Below are 25,818 nucleotides of genomic sequence, written 5' to 3'. Positions count from 1 at the left end.
ATAGACAAGAATAATATTTACTTAATAATACCTTAAGAAAAGTACATTTATTTAACTTAGATTTTTAGAATATAGTTAGAGATCTGAAAGTGATTTCTTAGGTCTCTGAGTTGCTAATATGAACATATACTACTCAGTGGTTTCTGGAAAATTTGTGAAATTAAGGAAGAGATATGAAATTTCTGGAAACGAAGTTATAATAACGAAGCTCAGCTTGTACTAAAATCATGTATCATGCAAATCAGAGTTCCGTGTTTACACTGCATACAGTTATTTTTAGTTATTTTTTCAATAAAAATATACAAATTAATTATAGAAATTAAAAAAAATAGAGACTTGCCAAAAATAAAATTCCAAGTAATCCTTTGACTGGAGTTAAACACTATTCATACTTTATAATATATACTTGTAGTTTTTTTATATATAATACATAGTACATAAAATATAAAAGTAACACATATTTTTGTTTACAATAAATATAAACATATACATGCATTGATATTTTATTGCTAAAATTGATTAATTAGTGATGACATAAATAATTACTCCATATTGAATCCACAGCCAAAACAATATCTGCTTCATATGCTCTCCTACTCAGTGGGTGGATTAACCATATGTTCAGGTCATTTAAAGATAGTTGTAACAAAATACATGTTTTTAATAATAATTGATATTTGTTTTCAAAAAAAGCAAGAGAACTATCATGATGAAAACATTTAAAACTTGGATTTTCTTATACTAATTTTAGTATTGCCAATTTTGAATAGGTGAAATGTAACAACCTTTTCGGTACTTAACGTTTCTAAATAGGTCAATTCAGCTTCTCCATAAATAAAAACAGAAAAGCTGGCAATGGTATAAGAACCTCAGTGCACATATTTATAAAACCAAGCTCATAAATACAAATTAACATAATTATACTTCTATACCATTCGATATACTTTTCAAAATTCTTCTTAGGGATTGAATATACTTGGTGACTTGCTGTACCATGATTTGTTTAACTGATTCCTAAGTTTTGGGATGTCAGATTATTTCCAGTCACCATTATTATAGAAAACTCCAATATACTTTTTTATGGTTTACTTTATTACAGTAAATAGTACAGAGTCTTTGCTTTACTACTTTGCCTTACTTTTCATCTCAACACATCACTCCAGCAATAAACAGATTGCTAAAGGCTAATCTTTTTTGGAAAGGACAGTGCCAGCCTCTAATGGATCGAATCTAATCATGTTTTCCCCAAATTGGATGAGGATGCTCTGAACAGGATATGAAAAAGGATAACTCTCAATTCATCATCTGCCATTTCTTCCATAAATGCCATTTAAATATTTATTCATTTTATTAATAAAGTATCAGTATCCCTGACATCTTGTAAATTTGACAACTCATTTTAACACTAGTCAGTCAGGATGATTTCTTAAGTAGACACTGACTAATTATTTTTAATAAGTATTAACTCCCTTTGTTCCTGTTCTATTATCGTAAGTTAAAACTATTTCATTACTTTGCTAGATTTCTCTCCATAAAAAGTAAATGCTAAAAGGTACATATAGTTTTTCACGTGGGATTATTTTATCATCATGTTATGTGAATGTGGTAAAAAAGTTTCACAAAGCATATACTGTGTTAGACCAGGAAAAAAAATAATTGGCTAATACTCGACATGCAATTAGGGGAGATAATAAAAAGAGTTAAGGACAATGAACTCTCCACAGAAGAACAGAACAATACAAAAGTAAAATAAGACAGCCTATGCTATACTGACCACTATAATATTTGAAAAGAAAAGACAGAATAAGAGATACTTATTTTTTGAACAGCCCATTCATTTTTATTCCAAAGAAATGTAGAGCTCACGGGGGACAACCCATTTGAATTGTTATGTGCATAAGATAACTCAGAAGTTCCTCAGACTTGTAAGATTGGCACGTGGCTCTCGATGCTTCAGAGATGGTGCCCCTTATCATTACAGTTACAGAGGAAAGTACTGTCCTCTACATTAGCTCTCAAATTCTAGTTTTACCTCTACTTGTCTTAACCCTTTCATGGACGTCAAGGAGATCAATTGATTTCTATTACATCTAATGTAAACTCTAACGTGAAGGAATTAACATTAATATACAAAAATGAGCTCACGTGTGCCATGGTCTGAATGTGTTCTCTCAAAATTAATATATTGGAAACTGAACAGGTAATGGTAGGTATTGAGAATGGGGGCCTTTGAGGGGTGAATAGGTCAAAGGGCGGTGCCCTCATAAGTGAGGTCCCTGCCCTGATTAAAAAAGGCCTCAGAGAGCTAGCCTGTCTCTTCTGCCTGTGAGGACACAACAAAGCTGTAATCTGGAGGCGGGCCCCCATTCAACTGTACAGGCACTCTGACCTTGGACTTCTCAGCCTCCAGAACTATGAGAAATAAATTTCTGTTGTGTATTAGCTAACCAGTTTATGGTATTTTTGTTATAGCAGCCCAAGTGGACTAAGAAATATATAAATATGAAGACTTCTAAAGAGTTCATATCAACTATCACAACTCTTGAATACAATAATTTTTAATGATCACACAGATCTAATTCCAAATGCAAGCAGACAAAATTCAGTGGATTACCTATTTCACTATTGCATTATAAAATGCTCAAGGGGAAAATGTTCTTGTAATTGAAACATGCTGATGATTATATAAAAACAGAGTAGCATTCATGCAATTCTATGACTACTTTCTACTTTTGCATTTAAGCCACGACAACACAGGGTGGGGCAAAAGTAGGTTTACAGTGGTGAGTATGCAAAACACATGTTTATTCCTGTATTGCTATTTACTAATTAATATATTATTTTCCATGTGAATAACTGTAAACCTACTTATGCCTCACCCTACATATTCCCATTGTATCTCACATTCCCTAGAAGTTGGGACTCCAATTTCATTGAAACAGAACTGTGACTATAGTCAAAGTTGTTGTAAACATAATTCTTCAGGGGAGTGGTTTATTGAGAATTAGTTTTAAGAAAGGAATACATTATCATTGGGTTTGGGCTCTGGATGGGAACTATCTCTTATTTTCAGAAATCCCTCACCTGGTTGGTAGTTGTATATAAATTACTGGAGGCTGTAGCTATTCTCTGGGGTTGTTAGTCAAGAGGAGCAGTATAAACTCAAAACCAGTAAATCAAAACCAGCAGGATGTAGAGGCTTGAGACTAAATAAAACAAAATAGTAATTGTAGTTACACAGGCTTTAGACTAAAAGGCCACAGATTTCCTAGCCATGGGAAGCAAGCACTTAGGGAAAAGACCCTTAGTTATTCAGCCTCAGTGAAGGAGGATTGGGGTCAAGGTGGAAGAGGAAGCTGATGACACAGTGTTTTTTTGTTAGAACAAAAAGAACTATACATATTCAAGATACACAATTTTTGCCTATTAGGGCAGGTGCCTTTTCTGAGATTGGGAAAGGCGGGCATGCCTGAGTGTTTCCTACAGCCGCGTTAGAATGGTGAATGGTGGGCGAAGCCCGGGACAGCTTCACTCCTCTCTGCTTCTGTAAAGGTTGATCTAGCCTCTGCAGCTTGTTAACATTTGTGTGAAGTCAGAAAACAAAGCAGTTAATTCCCAGTGTTTATAGATTCATTTTCACATAAGGAAAGTAGTTGCAGTGTGCGTATTAATAATTAATGATATAGGCTTATTTCCAGGAGATCTATATCAATGATTATGTCTCTTTAAAAAATTTGCCCATTTCATAGGACACTGTGCTATTTACTCCTCTTTAAATTTATAACACTTCACTTCTATCAATAACTTCCTTGGGAAATTGGGGGGGAATTCTTCCTTTTATTGTTTATTAACTATATCAAGGCATCTTGCTTATCTCTCTACAGGAAACAAAATATACTTGATCATCACTATTTTCAAAGGCCTGATATTTCAGAATATATTTTCCTTTAGGAAAGAAATATAAAATTGCTGAATGACCCTGAGGCCGTTAGCTCAAACAGTAACAGGGTCAAGAGAAAACCATCACATGTTGCCGAGGATAACATGGGATTTTACTAACTGTCACATCCTAACAATGAAAGCATAACATGAATTAATATCTAAATAATTCTGATAAAAATAAACATATAAATATAAAAAATAAGCTATAAACTTCTTTGCTATTCATCCTTATTAAGTAAAATAATTTTTTCAGGCTTTGCACACAATATCCATGAAAACAAAGCTACTGGTAATTTTTTAAAGCTACAACGCATCTCAGTATTTACAACTATTGTACTAAACTTTGCGTCATGGAAAATGTGGACTTATTAATGTAACTATCGACCAAGGGAAGGTGGTGATGTCCTCTTTGGACTTATATTAATTATCAATTCATTTATAAATACAGGATGTTTCCAGAGAGAATGAAAGCCTATCGGTGTGAGTTTCTTTTGGGAAGATTCTAATGTCAGATGCTTTATACTATCAATAATTTCAATACAAATTTAAGTAGTTTAAATGTGGGAAGAAACTGCTATGTATCCTAATACATTCTTGTGTGTTTAAAGAAGAGACTTGAAACACAGACGATGAGCACACCTTAAAATATAAATGATGTTAATAGGTGTCATTTCAGTGTGGCAGGTACTACCATGTAAGCAGGCTGAACAAACCAAACGTACTCTGCTCAAATCATTTCATATATAAGGCCTCTCTTTTAGTAACATCATCATGTGTTTGTCAGAAAGGCTGTTACTAGGATACTTAGAATGTAATATAACTGGTTCAACCTGCTTTCTTTCCCAAGCGAAAAAGGAGAAAATTGATTGAAGGCCTACTGATAATTTCCACATACAGTGCCTTTTAAAAAAATAGAGACACATGTATTTATGTCACATAAATCTATGGCTCTCACATTACCCTATGTGAATAAAAATAACAATCTTTATAGTTATAATTCACTTCCATTAAAACATTTGAAAATATTTTTCAACAAAATTATGGAAGTTAATGAATTATAGGGTTAACATAAAATTGTGGCAAAAAGAAATTGGTAAATTTTAGAAATTTTTATAACTTCTAAGAATCAGATTAACCATATGTTGATTTTTTATCATATTAATCATGAACCAACCATATTTATCTCTTTAATCTGGTACAGTTTGTCACTGAATTTTATATATAGTTTCTCTAGTAAACAGACCGCACTAAAAACAAACTGGAATAATGTATACCTACTTATCAAATTCTTTACACCTACTAAATGCACAACTGAATTAAAATTAAATACTCACCCTTTTTTCAGTTTTTTTTGTTTTTTTGGTAGAGCCCTGAATATATCAGCATTAGCAGATAACTAGAATAATTAAGGACATCCAAGAGGGATAATCACGTCCCCTGTGAGTATAGTTAAATCAAGCCAAGTCAGTCAGGCGTTCATTATCATATTCAACTGAGTATAACAGGATTACCGATGGGGCTGTCACAGGAAAATCTTGTAGACAATATATATGTCATCTTTGCACCCCAAATATTTGGTATGCAACCTAAAAAATTTTGCATATTGTACATTTTCAATTAAGATAAAGATGGGATTTTAAACAATGCAGACACTATGCTGCATCGTTCAATGTATCTTTTTAAAAATAAAATGTTTATTTGGGAAAAGTCCTACAAAAGCTGAAATAAAAGAGAAAGGGAAAATGAGAAGAATTATTTTTTGAGTATCTAGCTGAATATCTAGCTGAGTATCTGTGATCTTCACGGAAAACTAGGGGATGATTTGGAAAGACAATGGTTTTAGCTTGCTTTACCTAAATTACACAAGTCACCTGGATAATTGGGTTTTCTCTAATGGAAATTTAGCAGGTCTGCTGAGAAACTGGAATTTTTTAGTATTTCTCCAGAAGTCCCTTGATTATTAATGTATCTTTAAGAACAATGATGTTCCCTGAAAATGAAACTGAACTTGATAATCCGCTACTCAGAGTTGTTGGAGTCTCTCTGTTATCGATTTTGTTTAGTGGCAAACTTGAGAACATCTATGCGTGGGCTCCCGAGAAGCCTGAGAGATAGGTCCGACAGCAGTGACGAGACAGTCAGAGAAAGACAAATAAGAAATTCTCACTTATATGGGGAATCTAATAAACAAATAAACTGAGGAACAAAATAGAAACAGAGGTACGGATAAATGGAACAGACTAATAGCTGTCAGAGGGGAGGAGGGAGTTGGGACTGGATGAAAGAAGGTGAAGGGCTTGGCCAGAGAACAGATATGCATCACCCAACAGTGTTTCAATGGCCGAAAGGAAGGGGACTGGGGGTGGGGGGGGGGGCATGGGCAAAGGGGGGAAAATGGGGACATCTGTAATAGTATTTACAATAAAAATAAAGTAAAAAAAATGTACCAGAGGAGGCAATTTTTGACAGTCTTGGGACAGATATATGGAGGAGGGATGTGGCCCAGCTTTTAGAAGTGCTTTTCTTCTCACTTTTTTCAAGGTATTTTTTCCTCTTAGGAGCCAGACACTTTACATGTTCTATTACAGAACTGCCATAATAATCATCTTCATAAGATACACGAGAAAGCAGAAGTGGAGGGAACTTGTGCCCCTTCCCTAAGGTCACAAAGCCAATAAACAAAAAGTAGGGATTCAAATACACATAATCTGACACTAGAGTCAGGGCGATTTTCATGTAGAATTTTGGCCTTGCAAGAGCTGGAAACACATGTTTTACACAAATCCCTTCGTGATCCAGGTGTTGTTGTTGTTGTTGTTGTTGTTGTTGTTGTTGTTTCCTCTCCCAGAAAAACTTCCACCCAGAGTAAAACTTTTGTTCCTTAAATACTCCTAAGGAACTTTTCCACCCCTTCCTAACAGAAATTGAGAATCTCAAGTTTAATTTATTTTCAATTCTTAGTATCTCATCAGAGTATAATTAAAATGTCCCTTGAAATTCTGAGTAAAGAAAATTTTTAATGAATCAAATTGTTTTAAAATTTTTAAGATAAAATATTTGTTAATTAGTGTTTGTTTATTCTTTCCACCAACATTGGAAAATCAATTGGCAATGGAATTTATTCTATGTCCTTTGAGACTTTCTTGGGTAAGATTATTGAAATCACTACACTTTGAATCTCCCCAAGAGCATAAAATGCATACTATCTGATGACTCAGGGTACAGTCTTCCTTACTTTTCCACGTGGTTGGCAACACAGAGCTACAAATTAGGGGTAGTGTGAGAGCAGGTGCTTACAAATTATGTTTGTTAGATATGCTCCCATTGCAGGCCAGCAGCTCCTTATTTGTTCATCACAACCCCAACGCTGAGCTTGAGGAATAGGATGGTTTGTTAAAATTTGAGGAATAGGAGGGTTCCTGAAGTTAAAGTTAGTCTGTTTCATGTTGTAATAATTGATGTATTTAAAATTCTAAAATAACATTGACTTATTTGATACAATTAATTGCTCTTCCTCTCCATGTCTCCATTCAAGGCTTTTACTTTACTATATGGAGTTTTTCTTTCCATTATGACTTATTTAAGAATGCCAAGATTTCTGGTTTACATACCTATTTGTAATCAAAGCTCCTAAGAGTCTCATTATAAAATGTTTTGGTATTTTCTGTATTAATTGAACATAACTATTTAATCTTTCTACTTTACCCCTCTTACTTGAACAAATTATTACACTTTAAGTCACCATTAGGTATATTTATTCTTTTCTCTAAATAATACTGTTTTTGTTCTGATGCCTCAATTCTAAACAGTCCATAGATGCACTACAGATAATCCATGAAAATCTGAGAGTATGCCTCATTTGGAAACAGATATTACAGGGTCAGAAAGATAAATTTTCAAGATATAAGATTGCAGTTCTAATAAATATTTCATGCTATTTTCTTTTTTTAATATATAGTAAAATAAACTCAAAACAGCAAAAAGTGCTTTCATGAGCAGTTTCCAGCATTCACTCACAATACAAGTGTTAGAAAGTACATCATTAGACCCTGCCTAGCAATCCATCATACCGTGTGAATGTGTCACTCATTTAAATTCAAATGGCGAAATGGGAAGATAGAAAGCAATATTTAAAAAAAAAACAAACTGATGTTTCATTTTTTTCAAATTGTAAACTAAAAAGAGTTTTTATTTTTTAGTAATACGTTAGTTTTTAATGCCTCCAACAACCCTTTACTCAATTAAATGCATGTTATTGTGATAAATTATAAAGTATAAAACATAGCCATACATCCATTATCCAGCTTTGTCAGATCCTGTTATTTAAGCCACAAAGATTTTTACTCTTGAAGAAATGAAACTTCTGAGATTAAGCTGCAAACTGCCACGAAACTCTCAGTGGTGTCGACTAACCCCTTCCTCAGAAGTGCCCGAGGGATGGAAATGATATTTCAGCATTAACTCATGTGTTATACATGTCTATTCATTTTTCTCCATAAGCAGAATTTGTTTTCTGTTTTTTTATTTTTTCTTATTTTTAACCTTTTAATAAATGTGCGTTCTTCATTTTTGCAATAAATCTTGTGAGAATTTGTTGTTAAGCAGACTTTAAAAAGGAAACAATTATTGTTTTGCTAATATGCATCATTATATACTTTTTTACTATCTTGATTCCACTTATTTTCATTATATCCTTTTTACTCCCTCTTTTTTTCTGTAGTTAATTTTTAAGTATTTTGGGTTGATCATAAGTAATTAATTTTATCTTTCTTGAGAAAGCTTTAAACATGTCTTTCTTATTAATTTTTATTATTAATAGTGTTAGGAGAATAAACATATTAAAATACCAATAAATTAGGCATAAATATACTATCCTGTATCACCCTAAAGGATTTCATATGAACACAAAATGTAGGTCATGTCCTGAAATCATGTCTAACATAATCATACTTTTTTTGAATTTTGAATTTGGAGGATGATTAACAGTCTTTAAAGCACTAGAAATTAGGATAATCTAGGAAAGAACGTTTTCAGAGAAAAAATATTATATATGTATATTGCAAAAGCTTTCTTGTTGCTTATTTTTAAATGGCTAATTCTAGAGATAATGAGCTCTTTATTGTGTGTGGTTTGCCCTTATATATGCTACAATTGATTTTTTTTCCCTAGAGTAGGTAGCTAACACTATATTCAGTTTTTATAAAACTAATTAGGTGTCCTATATGAGATGTAAGTAATTTCCTCATAAGTTATTTTAGTCAACATAATGGTCATATTAATAATACAAGGAAAAGAGTACCTCCTCCAGTAGCCTGAACATGAATTCCAAAACATACTCAAATGGAGACGGTATAAAACCAATCCAGCAAACTGGAGTTCAGACTGAAGCAGATAAATCCTAAGGCCAAATCTCATTAATATAAACTAGTTTCATTGGGCAGGATTGCCTTTTGAATATGTGATGTCTTACACTTTGAAGTAATAACTTCATAAAAAGGTTACCCTCAATATTTTACATACAACCGTTTAAATAAGTGTATATTCACATCAAAAAGAATAAAAGAGAGGGAAATTTAACAAAAGTTCAAGACTTGTACTCTGAAAACTACAAAACATTGTTAAGAAATTAAAGGAACCTAAATCAATGGAAAGACACCAATGTTTCTGGGTCAGAAGACTTCATGCTGTTTTTGGACGGACATACCTTCTAACCTGATCTACAGATGCAGTGAAATCCCTACCAAAAATTCAGCGGAATGTTCTCAGAAATTGAGTCAGCTGATCTTCAACTATATCTATGAGAGAGTAATAGATCCAGAATAGCCAAAGTAATATTTTTTTAAAAATGTCTACAACTGTTTATCTATTGTCCTCACTCTGCTTTTCATTCTCTGAAAGCTAATAAGAGGGTGTTTGAACCGTCTTAATTTTAACTCATACCAAGTTAGAGAAGAGAACGCATACCGGCACAGGACACAATTCCCAAATACAATCTCTTCTAGCTGTGTCATGAACATTTTTGACTTTACACATGATAAAATGTATTGTTTTGAGAGATATTTCATAGCATATCAAGTAAAATATGACAAAAGAGATCAAAGCTGGAAGAATCACAACTTCCTAATGTCAAAATTTATTACAAAACTATAGTAACCTATGTAGTATGTGACACATAAAGATAAAAAATAGATCAGTGGACTCACTTTTAAGTGAGAGTCCAGAAACATGCCCTCACTTTAATGGGCATTTGAGTTTAGACATGGATACATAGACAATTCAATGAAGAAAGAATAGTCTTTTCAACAAATTGTACTGGGACAACTGGGTATCTGTGTGCAAATAATGAATCTGGACTCCTGCAGAGTATGAAAAAAATTAACATGAATCAAAACTTAAATATAAAAACTAATATTATAAAACTTTAGAAGCAAGAACATAGGAGTAACTTTCTATAACCTTCTGCTAGGCAATGGATTTTTATATCTGACACCAAAAGCACAAGAGACAAAAGAGGGGAAAAACATTAGAAAGTCCCTGCATGTGCCTTAACAGCCACCAAAATACATGCTGTCAAATTATCTATTTCAAATCCTTCACAAGCCGGTTTCAAGTTGAAATGAATGCAGATGAATTGCTGCTTTTTTCACAGTCATATAAGGCTTATCTTAGTTTTTTGACAGGTCCTGCACATAACAAGCTCTTAATGGAAGCTGAAATTGTCTTCAATTATACCCGGTGTCTAAAGGTGGGTCAGCTCTTAAAATGTCTCTGATTTTTTGTCAGGGTTACCAAATTAATAGGACTCCATGAACTTTTGTCCTTACTTAAAAGTTAAAACTTGGAGGAATGCACTACATACATTATGATTTGTTTTAACCATTTCCCATATTAGGCTTGGATGTGAACTCAGAAGTTTATGCAGAAAAAGGAGTCTGAAGAAGAGTAAGACAAGCATTGGAAGTGAGGTTTGTTGCAACTGTGGGAACTGTTTTCATTTACAACTTTTAATTCATTTAATAAATATTAATTAAGAATCTACTGTTTTATATTGTAGGCATTGGGGACACAGCAGTGACAAAAAAGGCCTCAGGAAGATGGTAGCCTAATGTAGGCTACACGTATGCTGGTTTGAATAAAAGTTGTTTTGAGAGAATATTTTTCTGTTTCTCTTTTATATGATTATTATTTTATATATAACATATTCTATATAAAACTATATATGTACATATAAAAATTTATCTTACCCTGTTCATTAGTTGAGCATTCTTACTGTTTATTTTAGTTTCACTTTGATTAGGGATAATCAGGTAGGAAACATATTCCTCTGCACACTTTTTATTTAAAATTCTGAAACTTTGTATATGACATTGGATCAAATATATTCAAGAACCATTTCTTTCCCCCTCCCATGCCATCCTGCTCCTGAGACAGTGTGAAACAAAAAGTTGCTATCTTTTTTTCAACTCTTAATAGATTCATGCTCTTGAAATTAAAACATTGTTAAATCAAAGAGTTTCTCCACCAAAATAAATAGAATTTATTTTCTATTTAACATAAGGCTTTTCTGCCATTGATCATGAAGAAGTTCTGACCTTAATTTAATTAAACCTATCATATTCTGATTTCTTAAAATTGTCTTTTCCTGGAAAAATCAAATAACATGCTTGAAATAATTAATACCATACCTTATATTACTTACAACCTCTCTCAAATGGGGATAGATCATGAGCTTGTAACATTTGAAAACAATTGTTGCAAAGAAGCGTGGTTTGTTCCTGGAAGTTCCATTATCTCTGGCATGTGTCATTATTGTACAAGGGCAAAGTTTTCTATTTTGTGGAGTCTCTCACCCACTTTAATTAATTAAAAGGAACTGAAGAAACTAACTCTAATAGCTGAAACTTATTTTTATACGTTGAATTTTGAAGAAGTGAATGATGTCTATTTCTAGGATAAGTAAATGGTTCAACTCACAATAATTATATGACTATGACCCCAAATCAGAAAATACGTTGTAGAATGGGACTTCAAGAGAGGATGGCTTAAAAAGTACTCAGGAGGTACATTTGGCAAGATTTGTTCATTAACCAGATAAGGGATATGTGAGGAAAGAGAAACAACAGGGATAATTCTCAGGTATCTGATTTGGATGAATGATGATGTCATCAAAAGTGGGAGTGAAATTAGGAGGAAGAAATAGTTAAAATGGAAGTATTTAGACACATTAACTTTGAAATACCTGTGGGGCATTTAAGCCCAGAAGTCCAGTAGTCTGTTCATTGGTCGGGTCAGAAGCAAGAGAAGAGTTTAATTGCATAGAAAGTGGGAACTGATCACTCAAAGATAGTACACACAGTAACATGAGCAGTGGGTGGTGACAGGGACCCTGAGAATCACCAACATTCAGGGAGAATGAAGAGGAAGAGAAGTCCATGAAAAGCCAGAGAAAGAATGATTGTAAAATTATGCCCTGAATAAGAAGAAGTGATGCAAGTAATGTCAAATGAAGCAGAGAGGTCTAATATTAAATTATTATTACACGTTTAATTAAATAAATTTATTTTTATTTCCTAAATAAAATTAAACATTTAATGAAAATATGTGGAGTGATTAAATTATGAATTAATTGTTTAACTATTTGATTAATTATTAAATCCTCATGTAAAGAACTCACCGGATGCTGCAGTATTCACGACTGTAATTTTTAATGGTAGTCTTACGAGTTCAGAAGGAATGCGGTATCACAGGAACAGCGAAGGTCTCGGAATGTAGTGTGCTTGCCCTTTGCACATGCATATGGGGTCTTCCTGCCACTTTGCTGCAACTATTTGAAGGCAATAGCCTTTTAGAAAACAACTATTTGCTTAATAATTTTTATATCCTATAAAGCATAGATATTAATGTGTACTCAAAGTTGTTGGAGATAGAATTAGAAATCATCTAGTTCAATTCCAGCTTGTTACACCAAGTACAGTAATGGCCCAAATTGATTGAGTGGTTACTATTTACCCAGCCTAGTTCTAACTGTTTTGCATGGAAAAGCCTGATTTCTCAGTGAATACATGACAAATGAGATAAATAACTTCTTCATGGTCACACAGCTAGTAAAGATAAGGCCTAATTGAAACCTAGGTTGATGCCTACATCATCTATTTAACCCCCAGCACTCTTGGCAGGTAAGGAGAGGCAGACATTGCTGATATGTTTACTTAGGGATTAGAGTGAAGCATCCTCCAGGGTCCATTTCTCAAACATCCTGCCCCATTTTCTGCCTTTTCTAAGTCACTCTTAATAAAATAAGAGAATTAATCACATTTACGACACTGAAATGAATGGGAGTGAATAGAACAGGTTGATATTATTCATCATGCCCTGTCTTGGTGAAAGCTCATCCTAGGTTCAATTTTCAGGCCAAGTATAAAACAATAATCCATAAGCACTGTCTAAATCCTAGCAGGGATGAAGCCCAGCAGTCATGTGAGGTATTGTGGCAACCTTTGCACTGTGCACATTGGACCTCAGCTCCCTTGCAGATCTTCCCTGACCCTGTGGAAAGTGACTTCAATAATTTGAAAAGATCATTTGCTTTATCTCTTACTAGTGATGCTTTAATAATTTCTCCACCAGAAAAGAGACTTTACGATAGCAAATCATCAGAAACAATATCAACCTTTGAGTCTGCCATACAATATAACTATTTTGCAGTACAGGCTAAGAGAGTTTTCCCTAAAATTAGCAAAATAGATTCCCCTTCTGAATTCCGAAATAGATTTTAGCTATATTCTACAAACTTTAGCTATATTACGTGGCCATTGCTTCTGAAACTGGAAACATGTTTGACATGATACATGTATTTGCTGGACTATTTTACACACTAGCCCAATCACCAGGTGTCAATACATTAAACCACAGGGCATGTTCATGCCTTTCCACTACAGAGAGAGAGAGAGGAAGAAAATTCAGGAACTAGCTAACGAAAACGAATGCAAGCTTCGATACAGAGCTTGAAAGTAACTGTGTCTGGACTGCAAGAGGCTTTAGTCTTTGATACCTAGACTTGGGCTGTATTATTTCACACATCAGCTTTGCCTTTTGGATGACAGTCTGATACAGAAGAGTTATATCATCACTGAATCTATCCATTGTTATTTTCTTTAAAATTCTATCATATAATTTCTACTAAGAGCAGTTCAATCATAAACAAAGCAGATCAAACCACAAACCTTCTGGAGTAGGTTACTCAGCCAAGTGCAGTAGTCTCTTCTCTGATTCTAGTCCCCTCCTCTTCACGTCCTAAGTGAAGCATATCCCCGGATGCCCCTGGGCTAATGATTCAAGTCTGGGAATCTATCATCAGTTTCTTGACCACCAGAAACTGGGGACATAACAACAATTCAGTGATAACACTATCCATTTAGAAGGAAAAAGTCATCTGTGCCCTACAAATTAAAAGAGTGGGCAGGGGCTCCTTGGAAATGTTTTATTTACTATACAGAACTACAAGATCTTTTTTGAAATCTGTCATGTCAATGTAGAAAATGTAGTTTCCTAGACACGCTATGGGCAACTCCAAGGCAGTCAATACCTGGACCTTATTTACTGGTAACACATGCCAGCTATAAGAAAGCACCCCCGTTAGAAGAAAATATATGCATAAGGATGTAGATACATCATCACGTGCTTATAACTTTCAATATCTCCATTTAGGCTTATTGTCTGCTGCTTAGAAGCTGCAGATAATTCCATCTAGACCTGGATCTTGGGATTACACCTTCCTTACTTTTTGCCCATTAGTATAACTTTGCCTTTGGATTCAAAAATCCTTCTGCACCGAGGGACCTATGTGGTTTTAGAAGACGACTGTGCCACCTTTGGTCTTAGCTAAGTCATCAGGACTGCCATGCCCTTTGGCTTTCTTCAGGGCCTCAGACTGAAGCATAGGGATCTTAAGTGAGGGAAAACATATTTGGCAATGACTAGCAAAATCAATATGCTTAGGGTTCCCCCAGTGACTTACCACTGAATGTCATCTTGCCAGGAAGGGCGTATTTTGGACTCAGCCTGCATTTTATGTCAGTAGAGGTACCTCGACCCATGTGTGGCTCACGTTTCTGATAGAAGTGTGACAAACTGTTTTAGTCAGGAACAAGTATGGGTTGCTTGGTGCTATGCAATCTGGAGTAATTTCAGATGTTTATAGGAGTGGCCAGGGATCCAAGGGCCAGTTTGTTACAGTAGGTCCTATGGGATATTATACCAAGGTCACTCCTGCGGCGATAGAAAGCCTCAGTTCTGAGTGAACCTGAGCTTGCAAGTCATGCCTCTCTGTACTATCATGTTATATTAGAATTTACCAAACCTGTACTGACTCACAGTACTTCATGTTTTTCTTTTATTACTTAGAAAACATTGATGCAATTACTTAAAATTTTTTCCAAAGATTAAATGTTGCAAGCTGAAATTTGCCTTTTTGTATATATATAGGCACTGTTTCTCGGACTCCAGTTTGGGGAAGTCATCTCCATCATCACTTCATGAAAGTTATTTATGGTTAAAATATAAATTTTGTAATTTCTTTAAACATGTGGCAACGATAGACCTTCAAGCAGCTGTAAATATATATTCCATATAGAGTTTTTTTATCTAGATTTTAGGAGAAGCAGAAAAAAATAAAAAAGAACGCGTATTAAACTAGTATCCAATCTAACATTGGGTGTTTGCTCCGTCACTCTTCCCTTTACCCCAAGTCCAGCTTGTCTCTGTCCCAGAATGACTATCATCATGTGGGACATTTTACACCAGCGTGCCTCTGGGCAACATAAAAACTGGCTTTGTTTCTATGAAATGAAGCAGCCTACTCTGGAATGATACATGTATAATAAAGACAGAATCAGATGGCCTACACGGGGCTAGTCTAAAATCCATTCACTTATTTCCATAAATTCTACTTTACAACAGCCTGTAAAGCTACATAAACATATTTAACTATGTTTTATAACCCATTTTATAACTGGGTGAGCCTTTCAGAGTGTTAGAAACACTGTTTTCTATAGAAGGAAGGCTCTGATTGGCCCCCTGCAGTCTTGGAAGGTCATTATGGATAACAGGAATTTGCATGTTCAAATCATTATAATTCTCGTGAATCCTCCATTCCAATACTTGTATGTACAAAGTAAAATGCTGGTTTCTATTATAATCCTGATCCTAAGGCAAAAAAATGGGTAACAAATTAGATGTATTAGAATGTCTATATATTTGTAGTACAGTTTTATTAAATTCAAGATAGTTATCAGAGGGGTTCCAATTTCTCAGAATTAGACATATGAGAGAATTACCAAAAAGAACCCTGTATTCCTGAGCATAAAAACTGTATGTTTTAGCCCCAGCTGGTGTGGCTCAGTGGACTGAGCACCAGTCCAAGAACCAAAGGGTCACTGGATTGATTCCCAGTCAGGGCACATGCCTGGGTTTCGGGCCAGGTCCCTAGTTGAGGGCATATGAGAGGCAACCACACATTTATGTTTCCCTCTCTTTCTATCTCCCTTCTCCTCTCTCTAAAAATAAATAAGATCTTTAAAAAATAACCTTGTGTGTTTTAGTTCAATCTAACCCTTGTCTAAGCACGCAAATTGACCTTAGTGTGTGACCAGGAAGGCCACCTTTCTGAGTCTCCATTTAGTCATCTGCAAAGATGACAAATATACCATGTCACCTACAAATCATTCACCTCACAGATACTATCATTCTACCGTAGGATTGTTACTCAATTGTCATAAAATGTGTAATTCTTGTTAGGAGAATTTTGTTAAAATATGTTCCATAAACACAAAAACTTTTGATGTCTAAAACTTATCAAAAATCTTGACTGATGAGAGATTGATAATTTTCTAAGTAAGTGCTATAATTCAGGATAAAGGGGGAAATTTTTGTGTTGTTTTGCATTGTGCAATGCAATCAGTTTTCAAAAATTAAGATCAGATGGATCTTTAGACATCAAAAAGAGCTGCTGGAAATACTGAACACTATATTATTAATGCTAACCAGCGGAGGTCTACTGATGAGAGGAATACTCATAAAACATAACCTTCTATTTTACCAGAGAAAGTTATGCCTGCCCAAGATGTGAAGTCCAACATCCATTAAACGATTTCATACAAGTGACACCCTACTCAAAACAGCTGTCCACAAGGAAAATAAATGGAATTTAATCTGCCATAAAATAAATTGCACAATTTATTTTTCTTGAGAAAGTCATGCCTTTGTGAAATTGGTGAACTGTAACAGTTTTGCTTTGAAAAGAAGCATACCTTTCATGCCAAGCCCAAACCCTTCAGTTTTTAAAAGGACTGACAAAACATTAGCCCAAATGTTCTATCCAAATGATGTTCTATCCAAAGATAAACAGGTTTTAAGATGTTTGTTATGAAGAAAGATTATATGAAAGTGTCATATACTGTCAGCCATTTAATGTTACAAGAAAAATGACAGTTTCATATGTTTCAAACTAATATTTAGAACTGCAAAAGAGCAGTATGCTACTTAGAAAAACAAAAATAAGATGACATTCACCATCTATTCAAAGTTAAAATATTGGGAAAAACTTTACTAGTAACTCATAGATATAATATAAATATTCATAACCTTCAAAATTGGCTACCTATTTTATATGGGCATTTAAAAAATATCTCACAATAGAGGAATGCTCTGTTTTAATTTGATTTCATTCATTTAAGTACACAAAATAAATGACAAAGCAAAAGAAAGCAATAATAAAATTTTCCAACTGTGAAGTTTGTTCTCTTGTTATATATAATATCTAACATACAGCCAATCTAGAGGGTGGAATTTAGGTTTGACTCTTTGTTTTACTACGCATTTTCCAAAATATGTATATTTTGTGTTCAAAATTAGCCTAGAAGCACTTCATTCTGATGACTACATTCTCTCAAACTACAAACTCATATTCTTCTACATTACAACATTTAAAAGTATTTTTGTTAAATCAAACTACATAAAAATGTCTGTGTGTATGGAAGTTGAGACAAATGTGTATTTGTACATTAAAAATAAATTCTACTGCATCTTAACTGAAACTTAACTTCACCAAGTTTAGATATATTACTGCTTTCATTGGAAGACAGAAGAATATATTAATAATTTCCATAAGAATCTTTGGCAATGCCTGAACCTACCAATGTCAGTGTTATAAAGGCTAACATAAAATTATTCATTAAGAATACATACATGTTTACAGTATCTCAAGATTCTTTATCCCAATCTGTAAAATAAGCATCTACTTAAAATAGGTTTCCACTAGAATAAATAGAACATTCTGGTATTAATCATGAGAATTGTCAATGTGTGTGTAGCCCTCAGAAACACTCCTGAGAGCTGGAGAGATTATCCACGTTAGCTCTGTGGAGGAACACACAGAACAAAATGCTACTCCAACCATTAAGGCAAAGCAAAGCTCATCAAGGATATAACTCTCAAGGTCATTGTCAGATAAATGCTTCTGTTTATATAGCCATCGGCATCATGTGAGATCAAATTTTTAATATAAAAAATCGAGAGGAGAAGTCTGAAAGTGCTTTGCCTTCTGAGATAGATTCTACTCAGTACATATTCTGTCACCTACAGTTAATAATCACATTTTATAAATGCAAAGAGACTTTTTATGAGTTAATTTGGTAACTTCCATAACTTACTCTTGGAGGTGGTAGGTTTGTTTTCCAGTGATCTTAACATAACATATACTGCTTTCCACTCATATTTATGACCCCAGGAAATAGTGCCTCTCTATGTCTTAGACTCCTTTTCAATCACAAATGCTAAACTAATTGGTAAAACACAACTATTTCATTAAAACTATCTATTTGACCATTATGCAACATGAATACAAATGTGTCATTAAAAAATAGAACAGCTTTCTTTCAGTTCTTTAGCAGACAATGCTGAATTCTTAAACAGAAAAGGAAATAGTATTTAACACTATCTTTTGATTTTAAAGTTGTTACAATTTAAAATACGAATATTAAATCTAAACAATTCCAAGATTCATTTATAGTGACTAGCTCTCAATAAGCGTGACATAAAAATTGCTCGTCTCGCCGTCTAGGGGAGTTTCTGATGGGACACCAACACTAAAACGCTTTTGTCGACTGTCATCTCGGAATCTTTATGTGCACTTTAGTGTTAGTATTTTATCATGTAGAATAAAAATGCACTACCATTCTTCTGTTTTACAACCTTTTTACACTGATGATATCCTCCAACTCTGAAGAGCTGTAAAATTTGTGCTGATTTGTCTGCTTATGAAAACTTCCTTCAGTGTATACTCAGAGACTATTGGAGTAAAATAGAACCTGAAATTCAAGACTCAGGTACATTTAGGAATTGATTTAAAAGATTCCTACTATTTTAAAAATTTAAATACTCAACCACATCTATAATTTTTATTATAATATGGATCTTTAAAGAAACTGCTTTGATATGTCTGTGTGTGTGTGTGTGTGTAAATTTCTGTTTCTGAACTTGGCATGAAAATTATTGAATGATTCCAAAGCAAAATAGATCTATAAATGTTGAAATGGTAGCAACCTGAAATTAAACATAAAATGCTATAAAATGAGTTCCTAAGAAAGCAGAGCAAATGTCTACAAATGAGTGAGGATGACAAATTCTATCAAAGAAATGTAATGTTAAATATAAAACAATACATAAAATAATGTAGATAATGCTATAGGAATTCTACCTCAACCTTCCTCTACAGATTTATAAATACAATATCAATCATACACTAAACCATAAAATCATTTAGAAAACATTTATTTCATAACAATATGTGAGAAACTGTGTTTTGAAGTTTATGCACTTATATGACTCATTGAAACAAACCCAATTTTGAAACATATGACCATTATTCTGAAACTTTGATTTGCATAAAAATTACATATAAATCCTGTTAAAATGCAGATTCTGATATATCTGGATAGGGATTGAGATTCCGCGCTTTTAATAAGCTTCAGTGTGATGCTGGTGCTGTAGGACTGCGGACAAGACCTTGAGCAGCAATGAGCGATGCTATCTGCAGAAAAGTAAACGGGATTTTTTGACATTGTTGGCCTTGCTAAGTTGGGAGGATAGTTTCAAGTCTCTGATTTTCCCTCTACCTAGTACTTAGACATTATTAATAGGTCTTTATGAAACTCAGATACTCATCTACCTATCTTTCCTGACTAGGAAGTTTGACACAAGCAGGGGCAGTAGAGTGAGTGAACTAGTGGGTGTGAATGTGTGTATGAGCATGTGTGTGTACCCTGAGAGCAGTAGTACTTCCACACTCGCCTTTAGGGAAGTGTGTCAGCAACTGTCCTGTGACTATCCTCAATTTGAACTCACATTCATCTAAGCATACAGAGTTTAGAGAATTGTCAAGTTCAAATATATCCTATGTCTGAGGTTAAGTCCCAGCTTATTTCACACATTTCAGCATTTTCCATGTGGATGCTGTTAAGGTTGCCTGGAATTTGGAGATAAGCCCAGGATTAGTCCTGCTTTAAAGTCATCACGAAGCCTTGTTATAGGCTTCAAGTGAAGTTGTTAAATGTACTTCTGAGAGCTCACTAAAAAATTAATCACATTCACTAACTTGGGTAAGCTCCAGACAGCGAAAGCACAGTGCTGTTGTTGAAAACTCACCTGTAGGCACGCATCCTCGTGTACTTGTAGACAGTAGGCGTATGCTGTGGGGCTGAAACAACATCTGGTTTACCAAGCTTGCTCGAGGAAGAATATCTAAACTGAGAACTGCTCGATGAGATACTCACTTTTTTTTTTCCTAAAGCATTTTGATAACTGGGTGAAACCTACCCAAGCAGATTTTTAAAAATCACTTTCTAAAGTTCATAATTATTCAGTAATTACAAATTATCATAGTATTTTCTTTATCTATTGCTATGAAACCAACTACTCCAGAATTTTCCAATCACAACATTGCTTACATTTTTGGAACTATGAATTCCAAGTGGTATTAACCTTGCGTTAGGAACACAGCTAACATGTTGACTCGCTCTTCTTTCTTTGTTTCTTTTTCCTTTCCTCATGTATAGCTTTTCTATTGACCTAGAGTACATAAACTATAAGGCAGTGATATTTGATTAAGTCTTGTCGAAATGTATTGCCCTTGGCCAAAGGACATTGCAGAATGTCCAGGAGAGCTATAGTGCATACTGAACAGACTTGCAATTGGAATATATTTCTAAAAATAAATGTAATGTGAACACTGCATAAATAATTTCCTAAAGGAAACCAAGGACTCCTGTATATTTTTCATTCTTTAAAATTTGTCTAGCCTAGTTAATTTGATTTTTAAAGAATTAGTGAGAGACTTTATATATTACAGGCATATGATTCCTGGGGTGTCAAAAAGTATAGTTTATAGTATGCACTATAATAATTTTTAACAGCGTGGCTATAGATAAAATGAAAATTAAAAGGAACAGAAAAAGCTCCTCTTCTTAGAGGCTCTGTAAACAAGAGGTGCCTTAGAATAGCTTCCCTGTCTTGTAATAGTGAATATAATCTTGAAAGGAATAAACACTCTTGTAAGATCACTCATAATTTTATGTAAGTAACATGCTTTATTTATCATCCTTTTGCTGAAAGTCTAGAATTTAATTTTTCTTTAATACATGCAGTAAATTACCCACTTACTGTAAATTTAGAGATTTTAAAACTGTTACCCAGTTCTGCTTTTTCCAACAGTTGTGAATTACCACAATTTGTTCTCACATGGCCCTGACTTCTGTTGCATGTGGAGATAATAGGTAGATAGGTGGATCGATGAATAGATAGATAGGTAGATAGACAGAGAGATAAAATCTTGGGGACTGCATTTGATTAAATTGAGAGCATCTCCTTAGTCTGGAGATTATCCATGCTACAGCAGTAGGGGAGTATTTGGTAAGTATAAATCTGTAACTGAGAGCAGCTACTCCCCTGTGTGGTGCACTGTTCGCTCAACCATCCGAGGTAGCTCTCTCCCTCATAACCTCTCTACGACCAGTTACTTAGATAACTAAGGAGTTACTGATTCTCATAGTGATAAAAAAAGTCTGAGACATAGGAAAGTTATTTAATTTATCCAATGTCATCCAGTTAATAGTTGGTGATGAGATTCTAACCTGAGATTATATTAATTTTTCTATTCCCCATTTTTCACAAAGCAGGAATGATGTCTCTTATGTCCATCTAAATCCTAATTATAAAATCTCTTGGATACAAATTTGAAAGGGGACTCTTTCCTAGCCCATGCAACTTGAAAATTACAATGCATTCTAAAAGATACTAGAAGTGCTTTTATCAAATATTTCTCTCAAAGTTTACTTTTACATATATTGATACATTAATTTAAGGAAATGCAGTATTCAAAAAGATTTACCCTTTAAAAATTTAGTGATCATAAACTAATACTTTTAACTTGAGAGTTCATAGGAATTGAAAATCTAAGAATTACCAAAGCATTAAAATAACTATTATTCATAAAAATGTCCAATAGGAAAGTCAAAATCACCATAACTATTCCAAAGAATCCCTTGTCTGTTGTCCTGCTTTACTAACTCCAGTTACACAGACGGTCTTCTGGAACTCACTTCCCAGGTAACATTACATGCAGAAGAGTCGGGTGTCAGTTCCTACTGTACCGAAGATGACAGCGATCTGAAGTGAAGTCAAATGTATATGCCACTATTTTCTCCCTCTTTATAGACTTTCCATCAAAAAATACCTCTGAGGTATTCAGCAAAAAATGTACAAACCAAAATTGTCTGCTCCCAAGTATTTCCTACTATTTACCCCCAGGTCAAAATTCTGCTGTAACAGTTTACCAAGGCAAAGTTAATTACGCAGAAAATTCTCCACAGATGCACTGTCTGATTTCTTTCAGTACCAGCCAACCAAAAAGACCATTATGTGGTGATGTACAGTCTGAAATCTCTATTTCCTTTTTCATTCTTTTATATAAAAGCGAAGTTTAAGCTTAAACACATTAAATGCCTCTTTTTAGTCTGTGGTAATAATGACTACTTTGAAATAGCTTCAATTAGAATAAAAACAATCAATGTGTTATATAAATTTTTAAATAATAAATTTCAATTTTAGACACTGGCTCTAGGTAGTAGTATTGAATGCACACCTTTCAAAGCTAGGCAAGGCAGAAACTGCTATGAAATCAACCTAAATCAACAAGTTGGTAGTTTACACATAAATGGAATAATGTTAGACAACCTTATTTTTGTCATATAAACTTCAAATTTTTTTTCTGAGAGGGGAGGGGGAGGGAGATAGGGAAAGAGAGAGAGAAAGAAAAAAAAACCATCAATGTGAGAAACATTGATCAGTTGCCTCCCGTGCATGCCCTGAACCTGCAACTTCGGTAGGTACCCTGACCGAGAATCGAACCAGCAACCTTTCAGTGTACAGGATGACTCTCCAACCAACTGAGCCACACCAGCCAGAGCCACATATATTAATATTAGGCAGACCCTGAATCAGTATTTGAACTGAATGACTGAACTCTCTCAAAGAAACCTGAAAATTAACACACTAGGCAGTTTTATAGAATTTTGGAATACTATGAAGAAAATAACATTATTGCTGCAAATGAAATTTCCCAAACTTCAATGAACCCATATTACTTCAAGATGTATCTTCTTCTGAGGCATAAGAAAGAATAATATACAACCACACCATTTCATTGTCATGCTTTCTTACAGATATACAACACTGTTAAGCAGAGCTCCTTCATGAAATGAAATATAAGGTAGAAAATTATCTCCCCAAAATAGATGAATATCATTAGAAAAGGTTCCTCCCCTCCACTCACACCAGCCAAGAAAGATAGAATTATTTTTCCTGAAGTATCAATAATTCCCACATTTAGACCAAACATAATTAATGAAGTCCTAATCTCAGGAAACTTTCTACATTTTATCACCCTTCTTATCAAAATCAGTTGTTTATTAGAATGCTAAATTATTAAAACTTACGTCAAATTTTCTAGTATACTGTTACACCGGATTTTTTGGTTACTGTTCAGTTATGATAACTAGAATTGCCATGTAAAAATATTTGTGTTTCACTATAATTTTTAGTATTTATGAAGTAACATAAGCACAGCCTAGAGGACGGAACATGCTTGTAAATAATAGAGTAGATGCTTTTCGGAAACAGACGTAGATGTTATAGTTCCACTAGAATATTCCGCTACTCATGTGTACGTACAACAACATATTTTGCAGTGTTTGTGCTGAAGCTGAAAGCAGAATTTGAGTCGTTTTGCCAACACCTGTCTAATTTACAATGGGAATGCAATGCAAATTCCTTATAGTTCCCCAGATGAAGCAGTAACTTCTTATTCAGCTTCCTTTGCATTTGGCCAACATTTTATGAAATCACAACATAGACAAAACTTCATAATCATCTTTCAGATAGGATCAAAAAGAAGCGCCACAGTAATCTTCTGCCTTTTTTAAGCCTGTAATGTTCGTGTAGGTGACAACAGAATCAGATAAAATATTAACTGTCTCTCACCTCTATCACTGAAGTCATCTACCAGGATGATTTCTGCTACCAGACTCTCGGGGGTTCGGTTAATTATACTGTGTATGGTACGCAGGAGTGAAGTCCAGCCTTCATTATGAAATGGGATAATGATGCTGGTGTTTGGCAGGCTTTCCAGGTACATCTTGTGCTTACAACTGGGGGTGATAAAGGAAGAAAAAAGCTAGGTCACACACAAAGCTATAGTATTTGTTATACCGCTATTTATACATTGTGTCATCAGACAGATTTGCAAACTAAACTCTGTCCAATACTTCTCCAGCCAGAGCTTGTACATCATAATATTTACTCTACTTATTATTCATGGATTTCATTAGTAATTCATTTTCCAACTCATTCTTAATAAAAATAATTATTTATCCTTTTTCGTATCCTCAAATACTAGGTATGAATTGTATTAAAATGTGTTCTTATGAACTTACTTTAATGGGTAAGTTATTTAACTTCTGTAAGAGTAGTCTCTTAGGTTGTAGGGGCAAAAAATGGCCTTTTTCATAATGTTAACAAGAATTAAGGTAGATAATCCATGCAACAATACAGCATTATACATGATAATAGCAAGTGTTAGGGAAATACAATCATAATTTTTGTTGTGACTATGTTGTTATTTTGTGGTTATTTTACCTGTCAAGTTGTCTAGGGGCGGAGTTAGGGAACTAGGAGAGAGAGGAACTGCATGAGGAAAAGTCAGAGACACTTAGGATACAATAACAAATAAACGAGGGTTTCTTCCCTTAAGGATTCACAGACCAGTGGACAGATACATAAAACAATTAGACTTAAATGAGACAAGTGCCATAATAGAAGGCACAGAGAGCCCAAAGGAAGTATGACTGACTTTGTCTGAAAGAATTAGGGAAGTCTTTATAGATGAGTCTGTACGTTGAGAAGAAGCTCACGCAGGATCTTGAAAGCCATGCTAAGGAATTTGGACGTTAGCCTGCAGGAAGTATTTCACAAATTGTCGATGATGAGAAAGACAGGACCATGTTTATATATCCCCCGGCAGCAGGGCAGACGATGCACTGAAGACAGCGGAGACTACAGGCAAAACAGTGATTTCAAGAGTTCTGGCAAAAAATAATGAGGGTGCTGATCTGATTTTCACTCTAAAGAAAAGCAACATCTTTGTGGCAGTGTTTAATCTGATTGAATTATATTTCAGCGTTCTAGTCTTAACCTGCTCCAAAGGATGTTGAATTCACATCCAAACACAGCAATTGGAATCCTGAGGCTGTGGGTCCAGATGACTGC

The 25,818-nt window shown here is 34.3% G+C and overlaps 1 protein-coding gene across 1 annotated transcript in view; it reads right to left on the bottom strand.

Moving 5' to 3' along the window:
- GALNTL6 (polypeptide N-acetylgalactosaminyltransferase like 6) overlaps window positions 1-25,818 on the bottom strand; it is an 850,890-nt gene that overhangs the window by 460,035 nt on the left and 365,037 nt on the right. The window contains exon 5 of the mRNA XM_024569059.3: window positions 24,535-24,701. Coding sequence (XP_024424827.2) covers window positions 24,535-24,701 — 167 coding nt within the window. The remainder of the gene's footprint in view (window positions 1-24,534; window positions 24,702-25,818) is intronic.

The sequence above is a fragment of the Desmodus rotundus genome, chromosome 9 (genome assembly GCF_022682495.2).
Source record: "Desmodus rotundus isolate HL8 chromosome 9, HLdesRot8A.1, whole genome shotgun sequence".
Lineage (NCBI taxonomy): Eukaryota > Metazoa > Chordata > Mammalia > Chiroptera > Phyllostomidae > Desmodus > Desmodus rotundus.
Note: the sequence above shows the minus strand (reverse complement) of the source record. Positions and strands in the feature narration are given on the sequence as shown.